The following is a 14452-nucleotide window of genomic DNA, read 5'->3' as shown; positions in this document are numbered from 1 at the left end:
CAAAATTTTCAAATGGAAGATACTTTTTTTAAAAAAATGGAGGGCATGCAAAAAATTTTGCTGATTTTTAAAAAAATGTTAGTATAAATGCATGTTTCTGAGGCTTCTATAGACAATTGCCCCCCCAAAGGCCCCGGCGGCAATCGGCGGCAGGACCGGGCTTTGGCCGGTCCCAAGGCCTTGCCGAGCCACATCCGGCCCGCAGGCCGCAGGTTGCCTACCCCTGCTCTAAAATATAGCCTGCAATACCTGATTTTCATTGGTAATCTTCCATCCAAGTACAGTATTAACCCTGCTTAGCTTCCAAGATCAGATAGGATCAGGTGCCTTTAAGGTGTCAAAACACTATTAATATATGTAATTTTTACTGCATATTGTTTTGCTCATTCCCTTAAATTACTCACCTGCTCAAGGTTTTGAATTCTGCCTTCAATATTTGCAATCTGCAAACACAAATGTAAAAACATATATTTAGGAATTATATATCATATTTAGACATATTGGACAGATTAGGAAGAAAGAATAAATTCCCAAGCATATAACAGGGTAAATAATGTTGTATCCTCCCCAGTGCTATAAATGGTAACGTACCTAGATTATAGGGCAAAAGTGCCTGGAACTGAATTCCTTTGAATGAGAGGACACAGAGATGGATGGGGTTTCTGTAATATTTGCTTCATTTACATATACACAAGTAAGGCATGGGTGGCAAAACAGATACCCCTACAAAGGAAGAGATCTGTCCACTCACCTCATCCCATGTTGGATCCCAGACTAAAACATAAATACCTATTCCAATTTGTCTCATTCATTCATTTTTCAGATCCTAAGCTTTGGTCATCTTCACCATTGTGTTTGTTAAGTTCACCTGAAAACCCATACACTTTCCTCTCCAATTTTGTCCAAATACATGCATTTGTGTACATACCTAGGATACACATCCTAGGATGTACATTATTACAAGCATAACTTTCAAAGCATAACTGAATGTACTAGTTCAAAGGACAAAAGTTTGTAATTTTGCATTCAAATGCAAACTATTTTCTCTTCCATTCTTGACTCTTAAGATTCAACCAATGAACTGATAGATATCCCTCTGTTTCTTTCACTTCCCAAGGGTTTTTTTTATGTGACTTTTTTCTTCTTCTTCTTCTCTGGATTAGACAGTGTTCACTTTTTCAGAACTATGATGGTTAACTACCTTTAAAACACTCATAATATCTCCAGAAGACAGTCTATTAACAGTGAGTTCTCCTAAAGATACATCAGCATCAATTCTGAGCTATCACCACAGGGCTGGCAATTGTATGGCTTTGCAAATGTTGTTGGAGTGCAACTCCCAGTAGCCAATGGTAAGAGATCCAGAGATTTGAAGCCCACCAAAATGTGGAGGACTACATGATTCTCATATTGCTTAGCATACCAAAAGAACAGTGCACTAACAACTCTTACAGTTGGATCCTTTATGAATCACTACACTTGTTCTATATTTTCCGTCTGCTAAAAACATGTGTTTTGCCTAAGGGTAGAAATGGTTCTGAGTAAGAGCTTGATTTTATGGTTTCAAAAGATGGGAAAATCTTTCAATCTCATATTTGTGTGTGTGCAATTTACTTAATGTAAACAATTTTTATGCATTGACTAAAGTGTGTTTCTGCACATTTTTTTCAATCACACATATATTAACCATATTTTTCATTTTAAAATATGTGCATGCTTTATTTGATGGAAATGCACGCTCTCTCACAAGGATTGGGAAGTAAGGAAATACTAGTTTGATTCATGAGGCAGAAAATCCCATTAAGCATGTCTCTGTATGTCTAGCATAAAAAACTCTATAGTTAAGAAATATGTTTTACTGCCTTTTTTTTACACCCCAAATCTATTGATAAGGCAGCTGCCCTCTGCAGAAAAATGAGGCCGGCCCTAACAATAAAACAATTAAAATCCTTTATCCCTAAAAACATAACCATCTTAAAATGGCTGAGTGAAGTTAAGCATGGCATCAGAAAAACTGCAATAAGGGCAGTCAACATGAGCAAAAACTATACACTCCATTTGTCCTGATTTGGCAAGGACAGTTGCAATTAAACCTCTGTCAATTCCGGCTTTTGAAACTGCATTTAAAATGTCCCATCTTCTCGCTCTTCCTTCCACTTTCCCCTTGTGTCCTCAGCTTATTTAACTCATTGCAAACTGAGTTCAAAGTGCAAAACTAGTTTGCTCTCAACTCTGTAAGAGAGAGAGAGGTGAGAAGGGGATGGAATCTTGCTCTTGCCAGTAGACTCTGGCAAAAGCAAACTGCTGAGGCCTCTCCTAGATTGTGCCTTCTTTGTCATTAGTAATGTTTGCCACCTTCACCATATCCTGATGTTGCTTGGCGACATATGTTCCAGTTTTCATCTATGAAATGTTGGAGTGTATACAAAATCCAAATAAGTTTTGTTGTTGTTGTTGTGTGCATTCAAGTTGTTTCCGGTTTATGGCAACCCCAAAGGGGAACTATCATGGGGTTTTCTTGGAAAGATTTAATCTTCCTCTGAGGCTGAGAGCATGTGACCTGCCCAAGGTCACCAGTGGGTTTCATGACTGAGGAGAGAATCAAACCCTGGTCTCTAGAGCTGTAGTCCAACACTCAAATAAATCTTGTTACCTGGAGTCAAATTCGTATACACAGCCTAATGATTATATATTCGTACAATTCATTCCCAGATGCTGTATCCCTGAAATCCAAATAGAACCCTTGACTTGTGGTTTAAGTAAGTGCTGTGATTAATATCTCTCCTCTTAAGTACTTAATTGCCAGAGGGGCAACTTTGTAAGACCAGCCTTGACTTCAGCAGGAGTGGTTTAAATGCAAGGCATTCCAGATTAACTACCGTAGTTTGTTGATATACAATCTTTCCATTATGTCCAAGCCTTTCTGAGCCTAGAGCAACCAATCAGAGATTAAACATTGTGAAGGAAGGGAGGGAAAAGAATAGAGGGATTTGTCTTAAAAGTTGACTCACACAAAATGCTTTGAGTACTTTCATCCTCATTTCCACGTGGACAAAGCACAGAGGAACATGATATTCATTTTACCAGTATCTGGGTGTTATTGTTTTTTTAATGGTTTCATATGGAAATTCTCAACACTAGTCCCGTGGTTTTAATTTACAGCATGTGCCCTTGATGAGTGGGTAGTGAAGTAAACTTGAGTTTGTCTTGGCTCGATTTAGTTGTGTAGATTTCACATAGTCATACAACATATGTGGTCATATGAGAGCCACCATGGTGTAGTGGTTTGAGCATTGGACTATGGATGCATCTACACTATAAAAATAATGCAGTTTGCCACTGCTTTAAGTGCTGTAGCTTCATCCTATGGAATCCCAGGATTTGTAGTTTTTCAAGGTCTTTAACCTTCTCTGTCAAAGAGTGCTGATGCCTCACAAAACTAGAAATCTCAAGATTCTGTGAAATGGAGCTACAGCAGTTAAAGCAGTGTCAACATGCATTATTTTTACTGTGTAGATATATCCTATGACTCTGGAAACCAGTCTTCGAGTTCCTGCTTGGCCATGGAAATCCACTATGTGACCTTGGTCAAGTCACACTTTCTCCACCTCAGAAAAAGGCAAAAGCAAACCTCCTCTGAAAAACTTGCCAAAAAAATTGCATGATAGTTCACCTTAGAGTCACCACAAGTTGGAAAGGACTCCAAGGCACACAATGATAAACAAATACAGTCTGCCCTTTCCTTTACGTGAGGGATCCTTTCCGGACTCCCCCCTATAAAGGGAATTCCGCCTATGCTCAAGCCCCATTTTAATTAATGGGGCTCGTGCACGCTGTGGCGCACATGCTATGGGCACGCACCTCATTATCCCTTATGGGACGCACCACCCCTTCTCTCAGCGCATTTTTCAGCATATGCTGAAAGCCGCGTAAAGCGCACCCGCATATGACACGGTCACACTTTATGTGGTCATACTGACAAACTTTTCCATTTTTACCTTCTGAATAAACTTTTAGTCTATGAAATATTCTCTCAGGGCATAGAGCATGACCACTTATGTTAAGAATAAATAGACTATTGATAGAAAAACAGAAGGAAAGAAATGCTGATAGGAACAAAGCCGGAGAGAGCCAATGTCTTAATTTAATATTTTACGTTGTACATTTTTAGCCATGGTGATATAATTTTCCATATCAAGCACAGAATAATGTTTGCAAGCACTTCCAAACTCAAAGCAAAGCCTGCAAAAATGACAGGATTATAGGTTAAGCATTAAAGCTACATGTTTCCATTTCTATATTTTTGTAAACAAGAAAAATCTGTATTGTTTTTCAAAAATCAATTCAGCTCAAGCCAATCATAAAGGCTAATGTTGGCTAAATAATTAAACATGCTTAAAGTGGGAAATATACATGGATACCTATAAAAATATAGGTTTAGACATGGAAGAGGGAGGAGTGATGATAGGAGGAAGAAACATCAACAATCTAAGATATGCAGATGTCACCATACTACTAACAGAAAGCTTCATAGATTTAGAGCAATTGTTAAGGAAGGTCAAGGAAGAAAGTGTAAAGGCAGGTTTGCTGTTGAACATAAAGAAAACAAAACTAATGACCACGGAGAATCTACATAAATTCAACCTAGATAAGGAGGAAATCAAAATAAAGATTTCCCATACCTTGGATCAAACATTGATCAGAATGGAGAGTGCAGTCAAGAAATCAGAAGATTAGGAATTGGAAGGACAGCTATGAAAGAACTAGACAAAATCCTAAAGTGTAAATATATACAGCTGAACAATAAAGTTAGAATTGTCCAAGCCATTATATTCCCCATCACCATGTATGATGTGAGAGCTGGACAGTGAAGACATCAGATAGGAAGAAATTAGTTCATTTGAGATGTGGTGCTGGAGAAGAGTGCTGAGGATACCATGGACTGTCAAAAAGACAAACCATTGGGTTCTAGGTCAAATCAAACTTGAACTCTCCCTGGAGCCCAAGAAGACAGAGGCCCATTCCGGACGGGCATAAAGTACGTATCCAGTACGTACTAGGGTTAGGAAGGGGCGTCACTTCCTGACACCCTTAACCCTAGTACGTACTGGATACGTACAAAATGGCAGTGCCCGTTCCACACGGGTGCCGCCATCTTGACATAGCAGACATGTAGGGTCTGCACGTCGCGCCCCGGATGTGACGCCGTGAGTGTTCAATTAGCGCCTCACGGCGTCACATCCGGGGCGCAAAAAGAAGTGCCATTTTGATGCTTTTTTTTTACGGCACAAAGGAGACTTGTGGTTTGGTCGCTGAGGCTCCTCTGCGCTGCAAATGGCGGTGGCAGCAGACCGCTGCTTTTAGGCGGTCTGTAACGCGCCTAAGTTGAGGCTGCCATACTTTAGCCACATCATGAGAAGGCATGACTCACTAGAAAATATCATGATGCTGGGGAGGGTAAGGGGCAGTAGAAAGAGAGGAAGACAACAGGCTAAATGGACGCTCAGTCAGGAAGACCACAGGCCTGAGCCTATAGGACCTGAGCAGAGAGGTCAGGGACAGGGAAGAATGGAGATGTCACTTCTGGCAAAGACAGCTTATCCCTTTCCATGGGCAAGGAGGTGGATGATAGGGGGGCTTGGAGATGCCTCATTCACAGGGTTGCCATGAGTCAAGATTGACTCGAAGGCAGCTAACAACAACGAAAACCTGTAAAAATATCAATAAAAATAATTGAAATATAGAAAGGCAGACATATCAATTAATTAGATTAGGGCAGGTCCAAGACATGGCAAAGACAGTATATCCCCTTCCATGCCATGTATGGAAGCCAAATCAGCTGGTGATTTAGGACTTTATCACAGGACCCCTGTTCTCTCCACAGTTGCATTAATGAAGGGAAGTGCATATATACCAGTTTGGGAGCACTCCCTACTGCATATCCTTTCATTAGTGTGACTTGACTGTTGCTTTCTTCCACTTTCATCCTTAATCTCCCCTTTCTGCCTATGCTGTACCCATTGTGCCTTTCTTTTGTTTGTATGCGTGTGCATACATGTGTGATAGGGTTGCCTTAGCATCACCAAAAGTCAGAAATGACTTGAAGGCCAACAACAACAACAACAACAACAAACCCCTGGTGATATCATTAAACATGGCATCTTAACAGTCAACTACAGCTGAACAGAGCGGCATTTAAAAGGGGAGGAAATCCAGTGTAACAAATGCAAACACACATACAGATACACACGTTTCAAGGCAGTGCTCTTGAGATTTCTTCCTCTTGCCCAGAGGAAGGGAGAAGAGAGTCTAGGCCCTGAGATTTAATAAAACCCTTGTCTTCTTCCCTAAAGGCTGGCCCTGCCTCTACTTCTGTGCTATTAAAAACTTGGAAAAGTTGCATTGTCAGGGACAATTCTGATCAATCCTCTATTGTCCCTTTCCCCTCAGTTGCTTTTAAAATGTCCAAGTTCTCTCTCCTCCTTCCACTTTCCCCTTTTGTCCTCAGCTTACTTAAATTATTGCAAACTGAGAAGGGGAGGGGCAGAATTTTCCCTTTCCTGTAGGCTCAGGCAAAAGCACACTGCTGCAGCCTCTCCTACCTTCTGTCTTCTTCTTCATTAATAACTTTAATAAATCTTGACCACACTCAGATTTTGCTTGGCTGCACCGATCCTGGCTTTCAATTTTGTTGTACCCTGGTTGTACCCTGGCCAAGTTGGCTGGGGGATTCTGAGAGTTGCAATCAAAATGTAGCTTTTAAAAGCTTTACCAAGACACCAATATCTCCCTTTCTCTACTGCCCCCCTGCACCCTAATAGTACTGTCTGACACAATCTTTACCCTGTCACTGCCCAGGAGGATTAGGCTTGTTGATGAAAACAGGCACAGTACAGCCCAAGCTAAACCACTGTAAACCTCAGGAGAAAGTAACAGTATATTTAATAACTTTCTTCCCTTAGTATCAGTAGGTCTTTAAGGAGTCTTTAAATGGTCTTTAGGAAGAATTATGAAGAAAGTGAATAAAATATGACCCAAGGTTTTAAATTGGATTTACATCTTTGACTGCCATATATCTAGAATCTATGTCTTGCCAGGGGGCAAATGTACAACACTGAAATCTGTGATTAATAATGCTTCTGGAACCTGGAATTTGAATTTTTGTATTCAACCAGCTCTGAAAGGTTTTATGACAAGTACTTGAGGATTTTTATTCTTATTAAAAGAAAACATGCAAAACCAAGTTCTGATGAGAGATTACAGCACCAGGATAATATAAGACCCCAAAATGGAGAAAAAATGTACAGAAAGGGGATTTGACCCAGTACCCAGTGAAATTAATTTGCCTCTGTCCATATGGTTTACATTATAGGAGACTTTACCAGAGGTCAATGGCAGGATTCTTCAGCATGTCAGAGAAAAGAAATTTATTCCAAATGATGATAGGGAACTGAACATGCATTTGTTGGCAACATTATAGGAATTAAGACTCACCTTGGAATGAAGCTGGGTGATCTGGCTGGAAATATTTTGAGGGATGCTAGCAATTCTTTTGAGTTCAAGAATTTCATCTTTATTCTTTTGGATCTAAATTTTAAAAGGAAAAAGAATTCTAGTGTGCTTAAGAGTATAGGAATAAACACAGTATTCACAGATGCTTAAGGTGATAGATGACACTACTGCATGCAAACCAGTTAAATTTTTGGACTGCAACTCACAGAATCCCCCAGTCAGCATGGTCACTGTGGGATTCCTGGAGTTACAGTCCTAAAAGGTTACTCTTTCAAATTCTAACTAATTCAGTTGTAAGGGACTTTCTATATTATCAGGAATGTTGCAACTGCATGCACTTTTTCAGATCAAGTTTCTATAAGTCATACCCAGTACCAGAAGCATGATGTCCTGTCCCTGGCAATGCATGGGTTAAAAGAAAGGACAAGGAGAGTCACACTGCCGTCTTCGTTATTCACTTTAACTTCAGATTTAAACTGCACAAGATGCTTGCAGGAAAAAAAGTAAGTTGAGGGAATTATGGTACCATATAGGGATGTAGTTCTTTGCTATTTTCATTCTTGAAGAAAGCAGTGAGTAATTTTAGCAATTTTCTTCCTGCTGTGAGAAACCCTGTACAGTTTTCAAAGACTATTCTTAGTTCAGGGGTAGGGATTTATTTGCTTGTGTGGGGGTTTTTTGCACCAAAAATAGAATTTTCTGCACCAAAACAAAAATTGTGAGTTTTGTAGAGCATAAATCCCTAACTGGAAATTGTACCCACAGCCCTCCATATCCACAGATTTTGCATCCACAGAGTCAATTATCCATGACTTGAAAATATATTTTTTTTAAAAAATAAAAAAAACTTGATTTTGCTATTTTACATAAGGGACACCATTTTACTACTTCATTGTACATAATGGGACATTTTGGTATCTGTGGGGATGTCCTGGCACCAAATACCAGTGGATATCAAGGGTGCACTGTAACAGAAAAAAGTTCACCCCCCATTTGTTTCCAGCCTTCATATCTTTTCTCAACCTCACACTGCTAAGCTAAGTGCCCCCTTTCCCAAGTATCTAACAAAGTCAGTAATACAAATCAGCCCTTTTTGTACCATTGGGCAGCTGTTAATATTTGGCCAACAGTGACTCCAAGTCATTTGTCTGGTGGGAGAGGCTACATGTCTTGGATATTCCAGAAGCCATGTTAGTTGGGGGATCCTGGGAGCTGATGTTCAAAAACAGTACTGATTCTAAGCCCTGCTGATTCTTCAGCTGCTTACCAGATTACTGCAAGTTTCATGACACAAACCATAGGCACAAACCATAGCAAGAAAGCTGAGGATCTCTTATTGAGCGAGGCCTTGCTGGTTGTCAAGCAAGGGTATATTAATGGTTCAGAATTAACTTTGTATAGCAGGACAATGCACCTTTCAAAGGACTGTCATTGGAGCTAGAAGTAACTTGAAATTACCTAGGAAAGTAAGTTATGTTAAAAGTCACAAACATATAGTGAAAGCTGCATGAACACCACAAGGCAAACGCTTGCAATGGATGCAGAGCTTCAGAGAAGAATTACTTTCCCTCTCAAAAACAAAATATTTTGCCGTGCATCATGAACCACAAAATGTCTGCACAACAGAGGTGAGTTTAGGCAAAGTCATGCCACTTGAACAACTAACAAAAAACCAATGACCCAGGATAGTCTTATGTCATCACTGTATTTATATTTTCACACTCCCACAAACCTGTTCTAAAATAATGCTGTTGATATCCTAAAGTTCAATGAGATAATACCTAATTATATGCTATAAAATACTTATCTTTTACTTTTTACATACTCTCACAAATTTATGGTCCTGTAATCAATGCAAGAGACAGCAATTATCAAATGAAGCATTAAACAACATTTGATACTTTAGACAGCTAGATGATCAGAATCAGCTGGAGACTGTGATAAAGTCTTAACTTATTGGCAGGTATACTTTAAAAAGCTATGGACCTACTATCCTGAAAGAGACATAAATACCACTTGCGTTTGCATACATTCCAATTTGTCAGGGGCAGTCTTCTGTCATCCTGCTGCTTTTAAAATATTCTAGTTTCTCTTTGCTCCTTTACTTTCCCCCTTTGACCTCAGCTTACTTCAGTTATTGCAAGTTCAAAGTGCAAAAATAGTTTGCGCTCCATTAACTTTCCTCCTGCCTTCTGCCCACCCTTGATTCACCATGATCCCAATCTTGGGGTCAAACTACAATTTTTAAAACCTGATTCTTCCCCCAAAAGAGTGGAGTAAACTGAAGGTTTTTTTTTTAAACTGCTTTAAAGTCATCAGGCATAGGAAAGAAGCATTTTTGTATTAGAAGGAGAGGAGCATAATGTGTTCCAAGACGGCTAGGAATGAGGTAAGGAAGCATTATCTAGCTTGTGTAGATTTAGCCTAAGTAAATACATAGCCTCCTCTGGAGCAGTGAACCAATTAAGCTTTGCAAATTGTTGCAAGCTGCTGTTCTCTTTACTGAGCTGGAGATTTGCACACAGTCCTTTCCGCTTACTTGGAGCTGAGTAGGCCAAAACTTGCACCATCATCACCCACAGGGAGATGACTCATGAAAAGTGGAGACTCTGGGTCAGGCCTTGAGATTCCGTAACCCTGTTCACAAGACTTCAGCCTCCCATAATCCCATGATGAAGATGTCATGAGATTGGGGACCCAGAAATTGGCCATTGTGCTCTCTGAGTCTTTCATTATCTGGAAGGGTGGAATTAAAATAAATATTTTAAAGGAGCATGGCAATGCCACTTTTCATTTAAGAAAAAAAAATCATACTGCTTTACAATAAGAGCAGGTGCCATAAAAAGAGTAGCCATAGACAGTTACCAGCGTGGAAACTGGAGAGGACTCCTGTATCTTTAATGGTGGTGTAAACAAGGGAATTGCAGCAGGTATTGCTTGTTCCCTGGTTGTATACGAAACTGGCTAATTCATTGCTAGCCTATCATGTGTGCTGCTCTGTGAATTGATATAATACAGCAGCTAAGACTGTGAATCCAGAAGACCTTTCCAGAGCGATAAAGTCTGCTGGGGAGAGCCCATGTGGCATAGCGGTTTGAGTAGTGGACTATGATTCTGGAGACCAGGGTTTGAGTCCCAGCTCAGCCATGAAACCCACAGAGTGACCTTGGGCAAGTCATATGCTCTCAGCCTCAAACCTCCTCTGAACAAATCTTACCAAAAAAAGCTGCATTATAGGTTTGCCTTAGGGCTTCCATAAGTCAGAAATAACTGAAGGCACACAACAACAAACACAACACCATCTTGTACAAATAAATGTCAAGGGAGAAATATGGAAGATATACCCAGAACCTTCACTGCCTTATTATTTCAAAGTGCTTTTGGTTATATGGCAGTTGGTTTTTCATGGTGGAGTTAGTTAATTGGGAAAAGTGATATCAGGGATACTATGAAAAGAGGCAGGTGTAAACTAAAGAGCCAGGGAAGCACCTATAGGCTGGATTGCTTCTATTAGCTACGCTGTGACCATAAGTGCCCTCACACTTGTCCTCGTACAAATGACTTTTCCTGTTGCCTAATTACTTTTGCAGTCACTGCAAAGCAGTGTTTGGAGAAGTTGCCTGAAGAAGTTTAGCTCATAACAGACAACTGTACCAGAAATACTATCAGTTAGAACATGGTAACATTTAATTTCTAGGACTACACCTCCCAGAATCCCCCTACTGCCCAAAGGATTCTTGATTTTGTCAACCCCAAAATAATGTTTCTAAGATCTTCTTTCAATACATTAAATACAGTCCCTTATGTACATACAAAACCCTTTGAAAAAACTTGGAAAAATACTTCAATAATTAGATTTAGGTCAAAATGAAAGAAAGGAGAAATACAAAATGAAAAGTTTTTACCTGACTCAAGGTTTCTGTGAGGTCTTCTTCATTAATTTTTATTCTGCCCTGTGATCTAGTTTTGAATTCAATATTTTTGGCAGAGCCAGCATAGAAGACTAAATTGCCTGTTTCAGAGGACATGCGAGGCCTGGCAGATCAAGGGAATAAGATGACACATAGTGACAAGTTTTCCTAAGACTTTATGAAGCCATTTAATTTAGCTTCCATCAACCCAAAATAAGCAAGTCTAGCTGCAAGTACCTCACTAAGGATGATACTTACTGTTCCTGATTGATCTCCCTTTTCAATCTATTTTTTTCAGTAGAATCAAAGCCATAATTTAATCCAGAAATAATCAGCAATGTCACCAGAGTCCAAGGAAGAAAATCTGGATACACCATTGCTCACTTCCAGGTGTCTTAGACTGAGGAAATGAGTTAAAGTGAAATCTATGTTGTCTTCAAGGATTAACCCAATGCCACGTGTACTTTGCTCTTGAAGAAGACCTTGCAAATTCACTGAGTTGCTTAATCAGCTTTCTTCTCTCTGTCCAATCACTTACTCATAGTTTGGAGAACCATGGATTATTTATTAGCTGGAGATGGCCATTGGCATTCATGTTTGAGGGAGCAAATCCTGGGACATGTGAAGAGTACCGTATGTATGTTTTCCAACATATCTTTCCTTGGTGGTAGATACATGCCACTGGCTGTTCCAAGCAGGAGAGGGGGCACCTCATATTATTTATTTAATTAATTATTTCATTTATATGCCACCTTTCTCCTAGACTGGGACCCAAGGCAGCTTCCAGAAATAGTAAATTTTAAAAGTTTACAATAAAATTTAAAAATTTCAGGGTGAGGCAAGCCCCTCCCTAACTGTGGGACATGCCAGCGTCATGTATGCTGAGGCTTCCATGGACATGTGTATTCATGTATTAATGTACTTCCCCCTGAGAAATGCAGTTTGATGTGTTGTGGTGTCTTGTACCACTAACACTCGACCTAGTGCCTTTCAGATTTTTGGACTGCAACTCTTACCAGTCCAGCTAACATGGCCAACAGCAGGGGGATGGTGATAGCCAATATATTATGCTTACAGCATGCACTGAAAAATATCTGAGGTGTTGTGGCAGAACTCTCCTTTGTATCTTCAAAGCAAGAATTATTAAATCCAGCTGAAAACAACAAAGGAGCTAACATGAGCTACACAGAAATGCCCTCTATATAAGGCAATAAGAGAAAACCCACTTGCTCTTCTGATACTCCTCACTCCCACTGGGTACTTCCTAAAACCATCATCTCCTCTGTCACTGACCCAACCGCATACAAACCACTGTATTGTTCAATCTAATGAGACACAAATTAAAATTTAGCCACACAAGTCTGGTCTTGCAGCCTTACAATGGTTCCTCTCTTTGTATAACTGGATTCTCATGCACATGTGTTGTTCGGGATCCAATGGGGTGGTAAATCCACTCTGGACTTTACTCTGAAGTTGAAAGGATATATTGCTCATGAGTATTCACAGAGCTGCTTAATCAGCTTTAAAGGAGTTATTTATTCAACCTAATTGAACCAATTCAATGAAGGTGTTGAATTAGATATGTAGACGTAGATATAGATTAGATCACATCACTAACAAGGCAATTACAACATATTTGGAGGAGGAGGAGAAAACCAGGTAGCTGACTAAGGGTGCTGCAAGTGGCATCAAGCAAACATGAACATGAAAAATAAGTGTGGAATGAAGCTTTCCCCCACCCCTCCTGTGGTGACAGAATGTTAGGTTTGCAAACATTTGACATAATTCTAGAGCTGAAGGGAAAAGGAGCCAAGGACAAAGAGGGGGAAGGTTGCCTTGCTTGGAGCCTAATTAGATGAAGGAAAATGGGTTGTTCGGAAAAGGACAGGAACTGAACAGGAAAGTGAGCTTTGGAGTGGAAAACCTTGTGTCTCTGTACATCTAGCTCAAACAGATGTAAGGAATATTTTTCAGACAGATTAAAATAGCCCTGCCATTGAAGATTTCATTGTTGAATCATTCTCCCCACCACAAGACCTTTGCAACAATGAAACATTATAGTGTGTCAGGGAACTTCGATGAATAGAACTGACTGAACAGGCATGGTTCTGCCCTGATCCAATGCTTTCCTTTCAACATGGTTTGCTGACCTCAGTGGGAGAATGTACAAAAAAAAGTGGTTATAATGAATACAGCTTAGAAAACTTATTTTTGTGGACCACATTTCCCAGAATCCCCCACGCAATGTGGCCAATGGGCATGCTGGCTGGAGGATAGCAGTCCGAGGGCTAAATACCATCACTACTGCCAACCAGAGCAGATTGATTTAGTCAGTGACTGGTCCTGGAAAATAACATTTCTACACTGTGACTGTGAACGTACATGATTAATGGCCATTTCATTACATGGCAGAACAACATATTGTTTGAAGCCTTCAGACATTCCTGGAACAAACAGGAGGACTGCAAATGAGAACAGACCTCATGAAATCAATGAGAGTACAAATCTAATGACACTAAATAAATAACTAAGGTTTCCTTCAGGGAAGGAGTGGGAATCACAAACGCTCCTAGATGTGTTGGACTGGCAATTCAACCAATGGGAGGAATGCTGGGACTTGCAGTTCAACCACACCTGGAACACCACTTGACCCCCCCCCACACCACACAACCTTTTGGGAGTTCAGGAAATGGAATGGAATTGGGAAGCCAAATTCCCCAACTGCAGAATTATCCCAAGGTGGAGGTGTCTCTTCCATCCTCCATTACTTAATAAAAAAGGTATCAAAACAACTAAATCAATTGGGAAGTGACATGATTTATACTTTCAGTTGATAACTACTAGGTTAAATTATACTAGAAATAAAACCAAGTTTTTTTTTTTATATTTTTGTTGTACTGTATTATAATACTCAGATAATTTAGAATATAGATACTTATTGTAATTTGGGTGGAAACTCAATTTGATGTTGATTAGCGGATAAATTGTTGTAAATAAAAAAGGAAAAAAATATACCATCTAAGTAGGGT

General features: G+C 39.8%; 1 protein-coding gene across 1 annotated transcript in view; it reads right to left on the bottom strand.

The window, feature by feature from the left end:
* CUBN (cubilin) overlaps positions 1 to 11856 on the bottom strand; it is a 175007-nt gene extending 163151 nt beyond the window's left edge. The window contains 4 exon segments of the mRNA XM_042472046.1: positions 405 to 443; positions 7495 to 7587; positions 11418 to 11547; positions 11682 to 11856. Coding sequence (XP_042327980.1) covers positions 405 to 443; positions 7495 to 7587; positions 11418 to 11547; positions 11682 to 11800 — 381 coding nt within the window. The 5' untranslated portion in view covers positions 11801 to 11856.
* Between the last annotated feature and the right edge of the window lie 2596 nt (positions 11857 to 14452).

This window comes from Sceloporus undulatus, chromosome 6 (assembly GCF_019175285.1).
Source record: "Sceloporus undulatus isolate JIND9_A2432 ecotype Alabama chromosome 6, SceUnd_v1.1, whole genome shotgun sequence".
Lineage (NCBI taxonomy): Eukaryota > Metazoa > Chordata > Lepidosauria > Squamata > Phrynosomatidae > Sceloporus > Sceloporus undulatus.
The sequence above is the reverse complement of the archived record's forward strand: the minus strand, read 5'-3'. Positions and strand labels throughout refer to the sequence as shown.